This window comes from Pygoscelis adeliae, unplaced genomic scaffold (assembly GCF_000699105.1).
Source record: "Pygoscelis adeliae isolate BGI_AS28 unplaced genomic scaffold, ASM69910v1 Scaffold1, whole genome shotgun sequence".
Classification (NCBI taxonomy): Eukaryota; Metazoa; Chordata; class Aves; order Sphenisciformes; family Spheniscidae; genus Pygoscelis; species Pygoscelis adeliae.
In genome coordinates, this window is record NW_008824051.1 from 881,721 (window position 1) to 903,690 (window position 21,970).

General features: G+C 36.8%; 1 protein-coding gene across 1 annotated transcript in view; it reads left to right on the forward strand.

The window, feature by feature from the left end:
* NRXN1 (neurexin 1) overlaps positions 1–21,970 on the forward strand; it is a 487,169-nt gene that overhangs the window by 244,229 nt on the left and 220,970 nt on the right. The window contains exon 11 of the mRNA XM_009333610.1: positions 14,970–15,151. Coding sequence (XP_009331885.1) covers positions 14,970–15,151 — 182 coding nt within the window. The remainder of the gene's footprint in view (positions 1–14,969; positions 15,152–21,970) is intronic.

Sequence of the window (21,970 nt, forward strand, 5' to 3'; positions counted from 1 at the left end):
TTGGTGAATTTTTTTTCCTTGCATGCTGTTATACATCATCTTTTATTTACCAAAAGGTAATCTGAAGCTTCCATTCCTTCTCTTAGTGTACAGGGAGTTAGTAGCTTAAGGACAATGATATTGAACATCAGCTAGAAGTTCATGTATTTTTTTTTCCCCAAGCAGAAGAAGGAGAATTGTTTGGAGAGATGGCCTATGGCTCTGAGAGCTGCTCGTGATTTCTGCTACATCATTAGAAACCAAAAAAATTTGTCAGAACTCTGGCAGATTAGGATTAGAAGAAGGAGAGGATGAAGGATTGATGGATGAGGAAATACAGAGTGACTGAAGCCTTACGCTGAGCATATCGTTTTATCTGAAGCACTCTCATTACAAACAATTGCTGAATGTTTTTTCTATGCAAGGTCAATAAGAATAAAAAATTGGGTTTGCTAATCAGATGAGAACTTCATTACTTTCTATCAGCGATCGAGGCACACATCAATTTTAGCTCCAAAAGTCATGCAGTTTAACTTCACAAGGCTAATTGGAAAGTTTGATTTAAAAAAAAAAAAATTTAGAAACTTATGTTTTTAAAGGTAGCAACAAGAAAGGTGCAGAAAGTGCTTCAGCTTTGAATAGGGTAAAAAATGTTTAAGAACTGATTAAATGATTTTTAAAAAATGATGCCTATTTTTACCGAAGATATTTTCAACCCAATAATATATAATAGAAGCTTGCATAATTGAACATGGCAGACAGGGACCATTGCGCTCCTAGAGTTAAGGGTGCATTAGCGTTTCTATTACAGTCTTGTGTATTTTATGAGATAAGATGGTTATAGTAATTGGTTCCAGACTGAAACGTAGCTTGAAAGATTGGGACCTGAGATCACAAGTTATATTTTTAGAAATGTATTCTGGGAATTACCTAAACCACTGTGGTTTGTTTACGGTATGCTGCAATTCCCAAGGTCCACATTAAGGTTCACGGTCGCATTAAAGGCAATTTTGTATAAACGGGTAGGTAGGCACAATACCCATGCAAGTAGTTTACAATCTCATACCCTCAACCAGTGGGTTGCAATTTAAATAGATGCTTAATCCCACCGGATCAGGATCTGTGAGTGTATTACTAACTGAAGCATGGGTCTGAAATTCCACTTAGGCGTACTGAGGTCTTTGTGCTCACTGGAGCATAAGGATTAGTGTGTCCATCTTGTATCCAGAGGGCCAACTTTGAGGTACTTGCTGGCAGATAGGACTGTTGGGTGCTCGTTCTTTGCTTCTCAGCTGTGCAAGCTGGCTCAGGGGAAGCAAGAGCCTATTCCAAATCCTCGCATTTGACCTCCTTCCTTGGACGTGCTCTGGGATGCCTCTGCTACTGACTCCACTCTTGTGTGGAGCAACATGAGGAATGGTGTCATGTAAGCCAAAAAGACATGCTGTGTTTCTCAGCTGGGACCTAATTCACTTGAAACTTGGGGCCAAGATGTAAACTAAGTAACAAAGCAAATTGTTCCCATTGTTTTAGACTCCCCGCAAAGCTCTTTGGGTTACCTTTGGCTCATGCTACATGATCTGCAACTTTTCTGTGGCTAAGCAGAACACCCTGTTAGGAATGTCTCTGTAACATTCACTAAGTGACCTTCAGAAAAGGAGGCCCGGTTCTTTTCTCACTTGGGTTTTTATTTTGAGGTGACTGGTTATTTCATTTGGGATTACTGCTTGCTTGGACTGAAGAGAAATAGGCTCAGGTTGTTGTTATTGCCGAAAGCAGGACAGGTTCTCCATACCTTGTTCTGTTCCTACCTGTATCTTGAGGACAAGGGTGTTTATTTACCCTTGCCATCTGACAGTGTTATACCAGGAGCAAGTAATAGCTTTGAGAGCAGAGAACTGAACTTCACATCAATATATTTTCTAAACTATTATTTTCAAAAATGAGCATGAAAACAGTATCTCTTTCAGCGCGAATGAGATGTTACTGTCGCATTTGGCCCGAGGTATTTATGATTTACTCCACAGCATCAAAACAAAGTTTATAAAGAGTTTGTCACAGACCCTCAGGTAGTTACCCACTTGCTGCTGAAGAAGAGATATCAGATAGGAAAAGATACACAGAATTCTTATAGAGAGAGAGACATCTGTGTATAAGGGTCTGTGTTACTAGAAACATTTGTCTTTTCATGCTGTTAGATGTTGAAAAGCTTTTTATGCTATGTATTAATTCTTGCAAATTGCTTGCCAATTTAATATCAGCAGCATCTAAACAGTAAGTAATTGCTTATGATAATGAGTGCAAACTAATTTACTGGAACATGTTAATATTCACAATGCACTTTAGAACAGCGGGGTATTCCAAAAATACTACTCTCTTGTTTAACTGCAGTGTTTAGGTTGCATTGTTTTTACAAATGCTAGCAAAATCATCACAAAGCCAGCCTCTTGTTGAATAGCCATCTTATTGAGACTCCAGCATGTGTGAGCAAGGAATATGTAGTGTCCTTTGAGAACTAAACAGGATATGAACAAAACCTTCTAGTTTTAAATAATGAATCTTAATTTCTGATTGATGTTCATTAGATGAACATTTGTAAGACAGAGAGCCTTCTTTCCCTTATGACTTGTAAAATTTAATGTAATGAATTTCAAGTCAAATAGCATACAATCACTTTTTTAATATTTGAGTGTCTTCAGTGGATTTACTCTTTGTATGAGATGTAGAAACATTTCTAGAAATGCTTTATGTGAATCTGTGAAAGAAATACTGTAGTGCAGGAGTCCTCAAAACTTCCAAGTTAGTATGTCTTAGCTGATTCTGCAAGACTGGTTTTTAGTGTATTTGAGTCATTGGTTTTTCCTTCTTTTCTTGGGAAATGTTCTGTCTTGCTTTGGGTTGGTTTTTTTTAGCAAACTTAGACGAATGTTTATTGAAAAATGCATTATCTTTGAGCACATTTCTGCACAGAATAATTTTCCACATGCATTGGTATTACTTATAGTTTTGAAGGGTTCTTAACACCTTTGTGTATGTTACTATAAAGTGCTGTATTAAAGTAAGCCTTCCCAAACTATTGGAGACTGATCTTCACTTCAGGAAAATAAAAGCAATCATAATTTCCTCCAGCCAGAGCTTTGGAAGTGAAGGGCCTACACAAAATCACTGCTCTAATTAGGCTGGGTTAGTCTTCAGAGGGTGGTTAACTGCTCACCTTTCTTGCATACATGGGTGAACTAAGTCATAGCTAATAGTACTGGCATATGAAGTGTCAGTGTTGACACTTTACTTAGTCCCCATTGAGATGAATGAATAGCTTACACCCCAAAACTGTTTTGTCAGGTTCTCTTCAAACACCGTTGTGGAATCCAGTGGTTAAACCATGCTCCCTAATTACTCAACTATGTAAAACAGTGAAAAACATAAGATGCATCTTTTTCACTGCAGCTCTTTATCCTCGGAAGCTGGCAGTGAATTGTTGCTTACAAACAACAGCATAAGGACTTTCCAAAGAAGAACGATAGCAATTATCATAATGACAAGGCATGTAGCATTTTTGTGCCAGACCACAACTGGAAATCTATTATGTAGTAGAACAGAAAGAAGTAGGAAGGAAGTGAATTGGCCCAACCTGGCTGGTCCCTTTTAGCTGTTATTACAATGGTCTAATAACCTTAAAGATTCAAATACAGCTGCATCTCTGTACCCCTATTAAACACTATTTGTTTCATGTGCAAATTTGATAACGTAAGGAAACATTATTGTCCCAAAATCAATCCTTGGGAAAGTAACTAGGAAATCTTTCCAGATAGAGTATCATTTGTAGCTGCTTGCTGGTTCTTCTTTTTGGGCTTCCCTTGAGCCAACCAACCAGATATTTTTACATAGTATTCCTCTTATACCTGATGCTTTTCTGAGGTTTGAGTACATGTAATAGCGGTGAAGACTATCTTTGCTTTTAAAATTTGAGGATTTTTAAAATCAGTTATTACTCTGTGTATCAAATGAAATGAAATGTCTTGAATTTTTGGGCTTGCTTGTACTTGGAGTTAGCAAAACAATACAATGCTGCAAGACTGCAGTTAATATGTAGCCTGCTCATCAGTCTTTTCCTTTGCCAGATCTGCCTCTGAGATGCCTCTAGCAACTGAACAGCTGCTTCAGTGGTGGATCCATGTGCTTCAGGGAGGCTTAAGCTTTGTGTTTTTCCAAAGATTTAATATCTTTCATTTCATTTCATTTTGTTAGAAGAAGAATGGTTGCTATTTTTGCATTTCAAGATGTAACATCTCTAAGAAACTATGGTCTTTCTGTTTTTCTTCAGCTATAGCCCACGTATGTCTACTTGAAAATGTTCAGAAATGCTACCACAATGCTATTTTGTCTGCTAACTATTCGTAATTGAGTAATTAGTAGGAGAGCATGTATGCCACAGAACTTCTTACTCTTCACTACCTTTACAAATGAACAATATCAAACTTCATTGCACATTGTCCATAATACAACTTGCTATTTTCAGAAGAGGCTCCATCTCAGCAAACTCTGTAAGTTGCAGTGTTGCCAGTAACATCTTTCCACTGCAAGTAACAGTAGCATCTTATCTTAGTCCGGCATCTGACATCCTTGTTGTGCTTGTATCATTTTTCAGTGAATTTAACAGGCTTGCAGTTAGCAGCACTTTTATTTTCAGCACGTTATGCATTTCTTCTAAAACAAGTTTTTACTACTTTTGAGAGCTCTCTAAGTAGTTCAGGATTTCTCAAGAGTAAATTATGAGATGCGTAATTTAGCAAGGAAGATAATATAAATGTCACTTAAAAATAACTAAGTTAAAGCAAGATAGGATAGCTGGAGTATTGTATTAGTAAGGAAGCCAGTAAGAAATAAAGATTTTAGCTTAGAAACATACTAGACATTTGCAGCCAACCTCCTGTCCATTTTAACATAATTAAATAACTTAAGGCCAGCTATTTCACGTCTGTATCTTCATTTAAAGAATAGGGGTTTGATTTTTAAAGGTTGCCAGAAATGCTGCAACACTTCTGAGAATCAGGATATCGCTGTAGGTGCTTGAATAAAAACATAACTTCAGGCATTCTGTTTTGCATGAAATAATGACTTTAAAAAAAATTACTATATCGTTTCTTTGAAAAGTACATTGCCTTTTGATAGACCTATACAGAGAAAATTTAATTTTAGATTTTCTTCTACTGTTTTTTGGCCTATATGCACATCTGTGCAGAGCTACTTTTGTGGGAGATGTTCAGATCCTGATGAATAAGAAGTTTGTCTTCAACTTACAGGCCTCCCAGTTGAGTCATCAAGATTGGAAACTCTAACAACTCAAGTTACTTGGCTTATGGAATTTCTAACTTTTGCCAGGTATCCATTGAGTTTGTAAGGTCCCTGGACTGGAACCACTGAATGATTTCACATAGGCCACCAACAGATGGTAACAACATTTGGTCTCTATCGACCTGCGTAGTATTTGAGCTAATGTCCTAGTTTCTGCATCCTGTTACAAATCCCTTCAACTAACCAGCCCCTTAACTGCATTCATTTTGTATGTTGGCACGACTAATAAGCCATAAGAAGCAAATCAGTGCACGTGCAATCCATTTATTTTAATGGAATTTAATGTAACAGTAGTTAAATTGAAGTATAGGGCCTTGACATTTCCTAATGTAAGGAGTGCGGGGACCAAAATAGTCCTATTGTCTTCAAGAGTACTTGAGTTTACTAATTTCAGTCTGATAATGCCTTTACATTCTATCTGTCTGGAAATATTTTTCATCTCATTGCCTTCTCATATGTGTTTCCCGACAACGCAATTTCCACTTCTCTAGACACTGTTCAAGAAATTTATCTTTAACTATATGTTGACAAGGTTGTAGGAGGAATAAAAACTTCCCTTATTTATAGACATTTGACTTTTAATTTCCATCTGACTTTTTGGCAAGCTTTCAGAAGCAGACACGTTGTATCCTTATTACCTTTAATAGAGTTATAATGGATTAAAATGTTTCATGTTGACTGCAGTATGACATTTAAAGCAGGCTTTGATTTCAGAAATATATCATTTTCTAACCATCTACATTACATAAAGGTGCAAGGCACTAATGGGGAATTACTTGGCTTACATTTCATACAGAAATGTTCTAAATTCATTTTGAACAGCCGTCCATACTGGAAAAGTGATAGGTAATAGGCAGCCAGTAAAATTTTTAAACTGAGAGATTCTGGAGAAGAAAAACAATTTCCTTTTACCAGTCTGTGTCAGATTTGCACTAGAAAGACTGTACCCTTTCATAAAATAAATAATCGTTTTTGTATAAATGAACATGCTAATGAGATCAACAGACCCCAGAACTTTTTTACTGTGGATGTTTCAAATATAATCAAAATAATTTTACAGAATCAGTGCCTAATACTATCAAGTCTATTGGCATTCAGTAAATCAACTCATATTTTGTTAATAAGTCAGATGAACAGATACTCTTAATTTCTACATTCTCTTAGGAGTCCTTTCAGCTAGCTCTTGCTTAGCTAAGGTCCTTCTCAAAATTATATTCCTTTTAAACACAATTGAAACCTCTTAGTTTGATGTGCCTACTCAAAGTGAGTAGCACTTTACTCCAGTTAAGTGATCTAATCTAAATCAATGGGGTCATTCGAGATGTAAGATGCTACTTGATTTGAGTAAAGATATTAGAATCACTCCAGCTGGAAAATCCTTTAAATTCTTTGAAACTTTTGTTTTAACCATCTATGTCATTTATGATGGTAAGAATGATGCTAACTTGTAATACTGATGCTAAGCTGCATAAAAGTTGTCCTTTGTAGGCATACATATCCGGTGAGTCATCATTACTCACAAGTTTTTGTTGTTTGTCCCTTAGTGACCCTACTGAAATCAATAGAGCTAGATAGCCTCATTGTAGATAAATATGATATATTTTGGCTTGAAATATGAATATTTTGTTCCAAAAGCAGCAAAAATAATGAATCCTGATTTTTTATGGAATGGTGCCTTGTTTCCCAAATGTTACTCTCTCTTACTGCAAGAATCCAATAGCTTCTGTTCCTTTTTCCACCCAGAGCTCCTGATGACACTTCAAATGTGTGGCACCATTGTCTGGCTAGTGTAGCTGTCGTGGTTTAACCTCAGTCGGCAACTAAGCACCATGCAGCCACTCGCTCAGTCCCCCCCACCCGGTGGGATGGGGGAGAGAATTGGAAGAGCACAAGTGAGAAAAACTCGTGGGTTGAGATAAAAACAGTTTAATAATTGAAAAAAAAGAGATAATAATAATAATATGATAAGAATAATAATACACAAAGCAAGTGATGCACAGTACAATTGCTCACCACCCACTGACCGATGCCCAGCCAGTCCCCGAGCAGCGGCCCCCCTGGCCAGCTTCCCCCAGTTTATGTACTGAGCATGATGTCACATGGTATGGAATGTCCCTCTGGCCAGTTTGGCTGTGCCCCCTCCCAGCTTCTTGTGCACCTCCAGCCTTCTCAGTTGGTAGAGCATGGGAAGCTGAAAAGTCCTTGACTAGTGTAAGCATTACCTAGCAACAACTAAAACATCGGTGCCTTATCAACTTTGTTCTCATCCTAAATCCAAAACACAGCACTGTACCAGCTACTAGGAAGGAAATTAACTCTATCCCTGCCAAAACCAGGACAGTAGCACACTGAGTGTATTAATTGGCCCACCAATATACAACTACCAAGTGCCCTACAGACTATTGCCAAGCAAAAAGTAGAGTGGTTGAGCTCTACATATTTCTCTTTTACACATTCATTGACTTTCATTAAACTGCTAAGAGTAAATTTTGTTTGAAATTTCTCCCTACCCATCTCTCAAATTTGGCTGAACTTGAATATTCGATTGAAAAGTTATTGGAGGATGAGCAAGGACAGTGGGTATGTTGTGTGGCTCCATAAGGTTATCCTCCACAGAGAAACTTCCTAAAAATAAGACTTCACATTTGAAACTGGGGAATTAAAATTACAAGAGCAATTGGAACTGGAATGGAGTATTTTTTTCCCCCACTTTATTCTGGCATGCAGTGTAAAATATAAACAATGAGATATAAAGCACAAAGACAGAAACAAGGAGGGTTTGTATTTGTATAGCACCTTTAACATTTAAAGGGTCTTAAATAAGTTTGGCAATCTCTCCATATGGAAAAAGCATTTCTCTCTTGCACTACTGGGAGAGATATGATGTGACCTAGTTCATGGAGAAGCATTCCACTGAGTTCTCAGCAAATGCAGGGAATTAACTGGAATCAGACCATGCTTCAGTCCAAGTGGCTGAAGCCAAAGATAGAGTTGCACATTTGTCAGTCGAGCCAGTGACCAGTGTCAGGTTGAGCACTCCTTTTAGTCAAGAGCCTGCTGCCAGAAAGTCAGATTATGGGAAGACCTTAGGGATCATTTTAGACAGGTGAGAATGCTCTTGTGCCACCTACAGAGTATTTACCAGGTCATGGTACTGTCCAAATAGCATTGCCAAAGACTGGAGGAAAGGAGGAGTGAGAAAAGAGTGGTTTTCCGGTTTTCTGTTTTTCTTGTTTTGTTTGTTTTTGTTTCGTGCACATGTGCATGTGTGTGTTTGGAGGGGGAATGTGGTGCTGAGCTGATTAAGCTACCTATAGGAACTTTTGTGGTCGGAGGAAAAAACTTTGCTTCTGTGTTACTGCCTTGAATCGGCAATAAATGTCATTGCAAAGGCCAGGATGCTCAGCTTGACTTGAGACTGTGTTGTTCTATTATCACCTAAACCTTTACCTGGAGACAGCTCTTGGGGATAGCTGAATATAATAAACCACGCACAGCACTGTTTTATAGATCTCTGTGAAAACTTGGATGTAGTGTGATGGAAAGCATTGTAGGCTCTGATAGAGCAAATCAGGGTCTCTGTAGTGGTTTGGGAAGAGAAGTTCTTTAATACAATGAAAAGTTCTGTTTGAATTAATAGTAGCTACATAGTGTGGTTTCTGTTTATCAAGGAATGTAGAAGGCTGTGTCTTATCTCTACCTGTTTAATACTGGCATTGACTGGTTGATAGATAAACTGGAAGAGGCAGCAGAGAGCAGCAATGAGGTGAAGGCTCTTCTGTTTCAGCATCTTTTATATACTGGGGATACTGCTTTGTTGGTTTATTTTAATGAATTGCTTCAGCTGATGATTGAGCTGGTTGAGGTCATACTCATCTAGTTATTGTCTGGGTGAAACTAGCTTCTTACCATAACTTTCAAGACATGTCCCATGCTATGAAATAGGCTCCAGTTCTACACTACAATCAGCACAGTATTAATCTATGCAGAGAGTGCAGATGCCTCAGTAGTATCATAGATAGCATTGGAAGTTTGCAGATTCAGCTAGCAGCAGCCACTGTATATGTGATGTGGCTTTAGTACCTCACAGAAAAATTGAATTTTAGAGCTTAGCTGTAGCATAGTGAAAGGTGAGTGCTGCAGAAGGCTGACAGAAGGCAGATAGACATTTTCTGTTCTCTTTATTTTCATCAGCATCTTTACTTGAAGTGGTAAGATGATATCATTAATGAAGGTATTAATAACAAAACCCAGCAACGGTCTTTGTCAATGCTGGTTTGGTCAGTCAGTCTTCTTACGGTTAATCTGGTAGAATGGAAGATCAATGAATGAGATAATGGAATTACTAAGGAATTATGCTATGCCGTTTGTGATCTTACAGTTGACAAATGTACTGGCATGATAAGACTGCTAGCGACAGTCATAGTTTGAGCATGCAGTCAGATTGGTTTAAGGACCTAACTAGAAATTGTTTTGACTGGCGCTCAATTTCCAGGAAAACTATGACCCTTCAAGGTTTGTCAAGCTGAGTGTGGTCAAAGGAACATCATCAATACACTCCTAGACCCTATTATCCACGAGTCTAAGAGGAACCTGGCCAGAAAATGAGATATTTCTCCATTCTTACCCCTATGGTTCAAGTTTTTGGAGAGCTACAGGCAATGATCCATTTGAAAATCTTCTCCTTCCCCATCCAATACATCTCTTCTGCTGTTAAATAGACTGTACTTAGAGAAGCCTGAATGTCATCGTTGCAGCAAAGCAGTTACAACCATATTCAAGCTTCTGCCCAGATTAGTGGGAGGAAGCGTACCAGGATGCCTTCAGGACGTGTTCAATTGAATCTGATCTTTAGTTTGAAACACCTCTTCCAGCAGCTCTTCCCATCTTCTTCCCATGGTTAACCCTAATGGCCATTCCTTCCTCCCCTCAATCTGTGGCATATATTCTCTGTTCTGTGTTAGTAGTTAATAACACATTACAGTCTAAGAAGAAACACTCAGAAGAGTTGTTTTTTAATCCATTTAAACTGATTATTTTGAGACATCCCCATCCCACATCATGTTTCAGATTTGAAGCATTCCTTTCTTTACTTACCTTAGAAAATCTGTACAAATCTATGTATGGAAATTTTGTGTACTTTTCTGGAACTTCAGCTTGGGCAGGATGAAAATACATAGATGAAAATGTAAAAGGAAATATTAATGGAGATTTATATGCTCCCCTGAACATAGCAATTGTGATTAATGCCACCATATAGATATTTGTGCAAATGTATATCTATATAGATAGATTCATATTGTAAATTCTTCACTCTTGGTAATTAATAGCAGCCTGCACAAATAGTCTCACTGGGTTCAGGTTTATCAATGCAAGTAATTACTTACCAGTGGGAATAAGAGGGTTCACATTCTAGCCCATAATGAAGTAAAGTACTGATAACATACAGAAGGAAGAAAATTACATTATTGGGTAATTTCTTGTTATAACCAGCAATGCTTACCCTTCATATTTTTTATAACAGCTAAAAACTGCTTTACTATTAATGAAAGGGCAGCTAATAGTTTTCATTATTGAAGTTTACAGGCTTCAGTCTTTAGTTTTCCAGCTATAGAGTGTGATGGAATCATAGTTCATTGGGGTCCAGAGCTCAGTCAAAACATTGCTTTCACTTAATCAGAATCTAAAACCTGATGTGAATGTTGAAAATAAACATTACGTTACTAATGTTATATGGGAAAAATGGAATTATGTACATTACCCTTCAGTGAAACATACCTTAAACACAAAACTGGGATGAACATAAGGAAGGTAGAAAGCTGTTGATTTGTTGTTGATTTGAGCAAACTATTAAACTACATCAGATGTGACTTCAGAGCAATAAATATTGGAAAGCTTTGCAGTCAAACACAGTAATAGATACAGTAAATGGGTACTAAACAAAATATTTATCTGCTTAATACTGTATAGGTAAGCAGATGTCCTTGAGCTGCTGCCAGGCTGTGCTGAAATGAATGCACTATTTCATAAAGATGAATTTTGCAAAAAGTAGGACTTGAGAGACCCAGGCCATTAAAAAACATTACTGTATCTTGACCACTGGCAGTTTGTTACAATAGGAACCATGCTTTCACAGTAAAGAATTTCAAAGAGCTGTATGGACATTTTTCCTAAACATTGTTTAGATGCATGGATGCATAAAGAATTACGCAGTAAATTCTGCGGCTGAGAGATACAACTGGCATGTTACAAACTTACCTACTTACAAGTACTGTGCTGATGGCATTGCTATTCTTGACATTCTAATTCTGCTGCTTTCAATTCTCTTGAGATGATAAACCCCAAACAACACAGTGCCGTAAGCTAAAAGAGAGAAGAAAGATGACTGGTTTTTAGTGACAATGTTCTGAAAGAACGGCAGAGACGTTATATGGTTTGTCAGAGGCCATAAAAGCCTTTATAGAGCAAGTGAATTAGGCTTCCTCTGTTGTTTCTTAACAGATCCAAAACTGATAGTAAGCAGGGTGGTTTCGAACAACTGCTCAGTTTCTAGCTTTTAATAGTTAATGGGAGGTCGGACTATAAGCTGAGATCAATCCCAGAGTAATAAATTTTACATTATTATATTTGTCTTTCTTGAAATATAAACACTAAAGGACCTATTCTCAAATGGCTTCCGACGCATTTTTTTCATAATTAATACAGGAAATTCAAAGAACGTGACTCCCTGTACAGCTTCGACAGAGGCAGATCTGTATTCATCAGCATGGATTAATTAGCCTGTTACCAGACACGCAGTTAGTTCAAAGAGCTACAAAATGGACAGTTTTAAAGAAGGGAAAGCTTTGCCTTAAAAAAACCATAAGCCACATGTTATCATGGATAAAAGATAAGTTTTTTAACTTTGATGCTGATTCTATGTAGTTTAAGATTTACAGCTAGATTTATCCAGCCCTACTGACATTGACCTTGGCTTCAATGCGGCAGCAGTATGGAATGAATTGCTCTTCATTGGTTTATTTGAAGGGCAGTATTTAGCAAAAAACTGTGACAAAGATTCACTGAATAAGAACAACAGAGTCTCTCATTGTTCAGATCTGGAGACTTACTTCTGGGTCATTGTATTCAGTATGACTCCACCATCGCTTGGCAGGCTTTTTCTTTGTCTTCTATATTGGGTAAACACATCTGTTACAACCAAGAAAAGGAGAATTATGCACTCCCACTTAAATCTTATGCACTATTCTAACAGTTTCATCTGTGACATTGAGGTGTAAGGAGTTGTTTTTTCTTAGCCTTCTAATTTTTGTTACTTATAAGAACCTCATTCATGACCTGACACAATATTTTATGAAGTCAACAGAAGGGCTGTCAGTGTTTTTAATGAGCTTTGGATCAAGCCCTCAGTTTTTCATCAACACAGAATAAATCCTTCCGCTACAGACACCAGTGTGACATATACCGTATGAAGGTCCAAACTCTCTCGCTCCTCAATTGGCTCAAGGTTTGAAGTCAACAGTAGCAGCAAAGAGGAGAACTTGGGGACCATCAAGAGTGATATTACCTGTCTCATGTATCTTTGTTTTGGGATGTACTAGAACTGGAGATTCAACCATCATTACTGAATAGCATGCAACAGATTATTGTGCATTGCAGAGCACCACATATGAAGAAAGCAAGGCTGGGAGAGCAGGAGATGAGGTTTTTGTCACACACATTCCTAAACCAGACACCATTTGCCCATGTCCATTACCAAGATTTCTAAGGCACAGCCCCTATCTTCACTACTCTTGCACAATTCTTTACAATGACTATAAACCCTGATTTCACTTGGAGTGTAAGTGAAACCTTAGAAACCTTTTGAGTCACCATCCCTGGAAGTATTTAAAAGACGGGTAGATGAGGCGCTTAGGGACATGGTTTAGTGGGCATGGTGGTGTTGGGTTGACGGTTGGACTCGATGATCTTGGAGGTCTCTTCCAACCTTAATGATTCTATGATTCTATGATTCTATATCAGATCTGTTATTGTGTTTGTCTTTGCTAAAGAGAGTTGACAAGTTTTCCTAAAACACATGCAGGTTGGTATTTTGCCATCAAGAGAAAAGCCAAGAGATCTATTTGAAGCACAGTGCAATCCTACAAGCGTGTTGATACAAAATGAGCTTTACAGTTTCTTAAGTGCTATGCACAGTACATAAAATATGACAAATTGATGGTACTAGAAAAAACTAATGAGTAGGTATGTAATTCCATAAAGGAAAAATAATGTTAAAGATAAATATAGGATACCTTTTCAAAAAGAGCAGGTGACCTTTTTGCTTTGAGACTGACACAAAGCAGTCTCGCTCAGCAGTAGAGTAAGATTTTGAGACATCTGGAAGATGAAGGAGTGGTGTAACTGTACAACCCTTCTTGTTTTCAGCTTTAAAAATCTACACGTTCAAGGGATTTTAGAGCCTTTTGTATGCTCACAGCATTTTTGGTCTATCTTGAAAGAAAGTAAGAAAATGACAATTATGTTGTTATGTACTATCTCCTTAGGTGGACATGGGAAGTATGTAGTGAGAGTATTGGGTGGAATAAATTGAATTGCATTTAATAAAATGGAGAGTAGCCACGCAGTGAGCCAGCTTAGAACAGCTAGTAAAACTAGACATCTGTATTTACAATGCGCTGACATATCTCCCTAAGCTTTGACCTATCTTCATAGAAAAGAAGTGGACAGCTTGTAGTTACTTTATAAATGAAAGATCAAGTGCATGCACAATTTGCCTGCTCTATGCTGTTGTTAGGATACAAGCTTTAAATGGAAAATGTCTGGATATGCTGCTATTTTAGTTCGGAGGAAATATGCTGGTGATGAGGTTAAGCACCTGAGCGCAAAGTGGTTTTAGATTACAACGCTTGTTTAAAACAGATTATAGATTTTGTAAGTGCACATTGGATATAATGGGCAAAGATTTCCACTCTTATAAGTTATACATTGAGCATTATGCAAATAAACCATTGCTTGCTTAGATGGTAGACGGATATCTTTTTGTCCTGACATGACAAGTAAAGTGTGTTTCCGTTTGTTATCCCCACCTGTCACAAGCTGATAAACCTCAGATCCGTAAAAGTCTTACGAATGTATTTGTTAATGTCTTGCTTCGCTGGGCACAATGATGTATCATATAGTGCATACCATTTTCATTGTGTAAATAAGGAGCTGCATTTTTTTGTCATTCATGAGATAACTGGAATTACTCGATTTCTTCTCCACATAGGCCCAGTTTGGGAAAGCGTTTGGTTCAACTCATCCCTGTTCTGCACATCACAGAAACATGTTCTTCAAGCATATGCTTAAGAACTCTCTTGAATAGATATGCTTTTCTGAATCAGAGCTATGGTATTTTAAGTCACTGCATATGCAATTATGTTATATTCTGTGTTGATTGCACTATATAAAAAGCACTAATATGTCACTTGCTGCAAAATTTTTAGAGATAGACCCCTTCATGCTGAAATATAGTCTTGTTTCTTTCTATGAATCCATTTGTTATATAGAACATCTTGATTTTTGTAGAGCATATGATTTCCATGTGGGTTTGCATTGGTGCAAGTGAGCTAATTATCTCTATTTCTGTTTTACAGCGGGAACAACATATATCTTTAGCAAAGGTGGTGGACAGATCACTTACACGTGGCCTCCTAATGATCGGCCAAGCACTCGTGCAGACAGACTGGCAATAGGGTTTAGTACTGTTCAAAAAGAAGCTGTGTTGGTACGAGTGGACAGTTCTACTGGGCTCGGAGATTATTTAGAGCTGCATATCGTAAGTATTATTAACAAATGCACGATATTTCTTCTTGTCTTGATTGTTCTTTTTTTTTAATTTATTTTAATGTAAATACAGCATTTTGTTAATGAACCTCTTAGGGTCAATAGTGAACTAAATGATAATGGCTTATAGCATATAATACTGTACAGGATCTCAGACATTCTCAAAATGCTTTTTACTTTATACAGTGTTACTTTATATGGCTTTTCAATTAAAAATCATACCGTGATACCTGTACATATATAGCAGTTTACTGCAATCTAATTACATAAAACAGGATTTAGCAATGCCAGAGGAAGGTACATTAATCCTGGAGAATTTAATCTGGAATCTGCTGGGGGAATTACAGTGTATCACAATTGACTGTGCTTATTGTTAATACTAGAATTTATCCTCTGATTTCACCATTCCTTTCTGATGATAAATCTTAAGCAGAAAGCAAGATTGTCAAGCTAGGGAGTCTCAAAAAGTAATTTCAGCTGCCTTAAAGCAAATAACTAGCAATCAAAATAGAAAGCGTCTGGATTTTTATGGCAACATAAATAAATGATCAGTTCAGATAAACTTAACTAGGGCAGTATAAAATTTTGTTGTTTAGATTAGTCTCAACTTTGTTAATGTATTAGTTTGATTTTGATTTAAGAATCTCTCTACTTTCAGGAACAGAAGAGTTCCTTTTGAATGAAATTACTTATTGATCTATAACCAATTACACTTTTACCCTCAGAAAACATTCAGCAGTGATCATTTTCAAAATTAGAGGGAATTACGGTATTCAATCTTCCCAGGCTCCTTATTTCTGTAAAGGCACTCTTGCATTGTGGACCAAGGTGATTTTTTTTAATTTACTGGCTTGAGTAAATAAACAAAGAAAGAAGGCCTTAAATAAAATTCAGAGGTTGTCTATACCCTTCTTTTACATTGAAATGGATAGACAAAATGGCTGGCTAGTATTGTACAATCTTAATTTAAAAATGTGAACAAAGCAACTTTTCCCAGGTGTCAGAAAAACTGAGAACCTACATTTTTCAAAGCAAGTATTGTGTTGCTGAAGAGAATTTAAAAATTTGCTTTCCAAAGCCAATTCTAACATCAGGTGCCTAGTCATCATTTGCCTGTTTCTTTGCGACCTGAGACCAGATCCACCCACTGTGGTCAACAGTGTTACTTTCTTCTTACAGTGTTTTCTTTTCATTAGCATATTAAGGAATGTTTTTCTTGCAGTTTTACTATACCTGAAGTCTATCAAAACCATAATATTCGTGCAATCTTTTGTCTAGCCTTGATTTTTCCATTTTAAAACACACATTGGGTTCATCAATTATGAGTTGGAGATAAAAAATTATTGCCTGTTCATAAGTGGTTGTTTTGTTTTTTTTTTCCCCACAAATAACTTTCTTATACCCGTGCTATAGCAACAGATGGTAGAAATAAAAGAATAATTGAGAGTTTTCTATGGTCAGAAACACTACCAGCTTAATAGGGATGGGGAAAATCATAAATTATACTTTACTGGTCTTTTGAAATTTCTGTTAAGCAGCAAAAGGCCTTTTATCATCATGGTCTGTGAGGTGACCCTGGCTTCCTCCACGGTCTTTGCAAGAGACTTCAGGAACCTCCCCGAAGCCTTCTCTGCTTCAGAGCAAAATCCGTGATAACTGTGCAGCAATTTCACTGGAACGAGGTCTGACCTTCTGAGAGCTGCTTCAATGTAGTCTCTCTCTAGCGTGGAGACACTAAGGGATTGACCTGAAATCCTAAGACATCTGGCAAGGATTTTTTTAAGGGTCGTCAATGTTAGATAAAGCTTGGAAAACTGGGATATAATTTCCCGGAATCTATTTCAAATAAGGATAGTATTCAAAAGAAAGCTGAAAGGCAGTATTTTCAAAAGCACTCATGGTACCAAAGAACATATACCTTACTCAAGTCAGTGGAACTGTAGGCACTTCTGATAATTTTACCTGAGATCTATTTTAGCTCAGCAAGATATTGTGAAACATCACGGTTATAAAAATGAGGAAGAACATAGAAACAGAGAGGCCTATGTAGATATTATATTTGAAAAATAGTTTATTGGATCGAAGTTTTTCAATATTGGCAGCTACTGCATTAAACTAGCTGTAATAAAAGTAGTAGGAGGGTTGTGTCGTTCAAAACTTCCTTCTTGCATCGATGTTGAGGTGCCACTGAGAATGTTTCATCTACTGAATAACCAGAAACATGCAAAAGCTGTGAATAGTGGAAGGAGGGAAGAGTCTAATTCTGCATGTTCTTTTGCATGCACCCGCTCAGCTGTTTGTATAATGAATATGCATGAGCAATAAATGCCTGTGTACATTGAGATGCACTGTGCATGGATAACTTACCTGTGTTATAACAAATATAACATTATAACAAGGATATAGTTGTGATTTAATTATGCTGGGATTCAGTTTTACAGTATGATAGAAACTGGTTCTTTTGTTACTGAGCTTTCATTTTACCCAGGAGATCATTAGTTACTCAGATCCTCCCCAGTGACAAAATTTGGGACAGATGTGTAAGGATAGGTTTTAAGTGTATTTTCAGAAGAATGGTGGCAAAGCAAGTTTGAACTATTTCTTTGAGTTAAAAGATTTTAGACCGTAGTCCTCACTAGCATGTTGGGGAGGGTGCTTGTTTGGAATGTTTCAGAACAGAGCCATGAGGTAGCTTGCCCTTAACTGTCTTCATTCTAGAAATGGAAGAGGAAATTATGAGTTTGGCTATGGTACCTCATTGCGTGCTTGCCCTCTTTATTATTCTGTTTACTTAAAGACGATGTAAACCTAATAATGAAATCAAGCTCATAACAAATTCTGATTTGGAAAATTGCTACTTGTTCATCTGAATCACAGCTTTAGTGTTAGGTTAGGAACACATTTATTTAAAGTAATCATTTAACATCCCCAAATAACCATTGTTGATATGAGAAACATTTTAAAAAAATGTGTAATCTGCATTGCTACCAGATGCTTAACAGTTCCAGGGCAATATTTTAAATTCCAAGATAGATTATTATAAAACTCCACCTGTACTGTAGCAGCCTAGATATAAAGGCCTGGTTGTGTGTATGATACATATGCATCCCTGTGCTTCAAGAAAGGGATGTTAGTATGGTTTAGTCATCCAGAGATGCAGCAATTAGTTTTCACCGCAATCACTTGACTTCTGTTGTGGAAGTGGTCTCCTGTGCAGTCTCTGCTGGAAGATCTAGTTCAAGAGGAAATAGATATCATGCCTAAAAGTCTACTGCCACTTCCTTCTCCTGTTGACAGATAAAAGAAGGACAGATAGCTCTAAGAATTACTGTAATCCTCCTTTTTTCCCCCCTTTTCTTGGCATGGTCCACATCCATCTCCATGCCAAACGGAAAAGGCGGCAGCTTATTCACACAGTGTTCGGTTCATCACCATGTGCACTTCTGTGCTTGGCTTTTTCATTGACTTCTAAAGCCCTCGGGTAATTCTGTCAGTGATTCCTGTTCCTATCTCTGCTCTTCTTCTCTTCCCAGCTTCTTCTCCCAAGTCATTAGACAGAAAAGTGTGTGTGTGTGTGTGTGTATATGTGTGTGTCATCGTCTTCCACAGGCACTGTGCTGTTGCTGCCTCAAGTTTCCAGCTTTTCTATGATGAGGAACAAAGTGAAGTTAAAGATATTGCCTTGAAGGGCTAAGAAATCCTGTTAAATTGCTCTTTCTGGCAATGCTGGTAGCAGAGGGAACTTCCATTCTCCTGTGTGGCACAAGTAGTATTTGCTGTACTAATGAAGACAAGAAGGATAGATTTCCATCAGTAGACTTCAACCATTTTTAAAAATTGTGTTAAGTATAAATTATGCCATGTTTTCATCTTTCATTGTTAAAATGAAAGATTTTAAACTATAACTAAATGTAACATTTTGTATGCCTGATGGAAAGAGTCAGCAGTTTCTGTGTCTTCCTTGTTTGTGTCATTTGTTTTAAAATCGAAGTATTTTGTGATCACAAAACCAGTGCTGTTTTTATGGTTACAGCTGATTTTGAAATTGAGAACAAGAAGTTTGTATGTGGGATAAGACCAGCAGAGCATTTCAGATCTTACCGCTTTGGTGTTCCAGAAAAGACAGCCGGCCTATGGGGCACTAGCTACTTAAGCTAAACTGGGATCACTTCTATTATCTCAAGCAGGGCGAGGAATTACTAATTAAGCTCAGTTACAGATATGGATCTGCTGAAGTAGGTGAAGTGGTGAAGATCGTTCTGATAACAAACATCCTAAGGTTTAAAAATAAGGAATAAGGCAGATGTGGCAGCATTTTGAACATTGTCCTAACCCTCTTCTATGGGAAGCTGAGGAAAAACTCCCTGTAATTCCAGCAAGAGAAGACTGACAATCCTACCTAGGATATAGTAAACATACAAAAATAAAAAGGAATTAAACTCAGGGTAGATTGTAGTAGATACTTTTATTTCATGCTCTTTAATGTTATTAGGAAAAAATATTATAGGGAAAATGTAAACCAATACAGTTAATACTGTGATGGGAAAGCATGGAAAACTATTTTAAAAGATGTGGTAACACGTTACCTGAAAAAGTATTGTATGATTAAGGACAGATAGTATCAATATATGCAAGGTATAACACAATTAACCTGAAATACTCTGAAGATGCAGCATTACTGGCATGATAAATTAATCAGTATTGTACTTAGATTTTCAAAATATGCTTGTGAAGCCTTCAGAGTTACAATTAACAACTGAGGTGAACAGTCATAGGAGAGGAAATATTGTATGTCTTACAGAAAATTGGGGTTTGGATTGTGAATAAATTCAGTTTGTGCTCTTTGTCCCAACTGTTTATATACTACATCTATTAAAATATATATTGTGAGAAAGGCATTTTTAATTTGAAATTTTTTCCATGAGGAAGATGTGGATAAAAATCAAGTGAAAGCTTTTGTGAGTTTTTGTCAGCTTTGGTTCAAAAATTCTCTTGGTTTAAAAGGAAGTTAATGTTTCCCCATTTTCTGAGCTATTTATTCAGTTTTTGTATATGATATACTTCATTTTTTATAAACTGGGGAAATATTTCATTACTCCAAATGAAATGTTGACTTTTGTGTAAAAAAAAAAAATATTGATATGAAGGGGCTTTTTATTTTCAGCTTTAAGTTAATGGAAAATTCTGCAAAAGTCCTCTTTCAACTTTTTTCCTACTTATTTTTTGGAACTTTCGGCAAACTTAAAAGGGCTATTATTTCCTGCTCCCCTCTCTCTGTCTCTTAGTTATATATATGCAGTATTCTTCTGCACCAGGCTTTTAATAGCTGACTCTGTTAGATTCTATTGTACAAATACATTATATATGCATAATTTTAATTTATGCAAGTATAATGACCTTCCCTCAAGTGAACAGAAATAGTAAAACTCGAGTGAGGGTCAGACTTCTGTGTCTGAGCGTACCAGAGAAAAAATTGCAGTCTTAGGATAAATTAATTTGTTATTCTCTTTTGAATACTTCGCATGTCTTGGGCTTAGTGCCTAATGGAAAGTCAATTGAAAGATTCTTCTTGGCTTAGTTGTATTTGGATCAATGCCTAGAGAGTTGGATGTACTTTCAGTGAGATTGATGGTAAAAATACCTTTGATTTTAGTGGTTTGTATTGGAGCGAATTAATTTTCCCAGGGAGAGCTTAATAATCTTTAAAAAAAAATATTCCCAGAATAATGTTTCTTCTAATAATCATCTTTCAAATATGGAATTCCTTATTATATATGCGTGTCTGTGCAATGCAAAGATTTGGTAAGGCCAGTGGTGGCTTGTATATGCATGAAACAGTAATGAATTTAAAATCAAATTATTCAACGTCCCAGAAGGGCTAAAAAAAAAGCAGAACTAGGTTTCAGAAATCTGATATTTTAGAATTGCTGAGCATGCACATCAGTGGCTAAAGTCAGTGGAAGCTGAATATAGTCAGCACCTCTGAAAATTAGGCCATCATCATAACAGCTAAGTGGGCATCAGGGATCACTCTGGAGCCCTGGAAAGACTTTGGATCATTATGTTTATCAGAGTTGTGATACTTAATATTCTGCTACCTTGAGGCACAAGAAAATTTCTTAAGGCTGATGTTATTTAATCCAGAATTCTGCTAATATTTGATATTTCCTTATTATGCTTATCTACATGATATTTATTTGTGATTTTTTTTCTCATTAATATATGTGTATAGAAAATGCTATAGGAAATTTAACTGTTGTGGGCAGTCATTGTTCCTCTCTTTGGGGAACAAAAAACTCAGCAACCAGACTACATGTTAATTGTTAAACTGAAGAAAAATTACTATGAAAGAAGGATTTCCAGGTTTGCTTATGGGTTTGAAGAATGAAAAGAAAAATCAAAATGCAATCAAAAAAGAATCATTTATGGTACTAGACAGGCAGGTGAGAATGCAATTCAATGTACACAAACACTAAGTTAATTAGAATGGGAGCAATGAATTAATCTAGGGAATTTGTGCTAAATGCAGCAATCATTTACCTCACTGATCAGGTTAAAGATCTAAGTTTGTAGGAAAGAAAATAAACAAATCACTGAAGTGGTCAATCCATGACTTGAAAACATACAATTAAGTTATTCTTTTGCATTAGCAGAGACATAGATTAAAAAAATTCTGAAAAGGGATTTTATGATATAAGCTGTTTGTTAATGCCTCATCTTGAATACTCTGCACAGTCTGTTATCGCGCACTGAGCAACAGTGGTCTGTTCTTGCCATAAACAGGCCAAACTGCTGAGAGAAGGTTATGGAA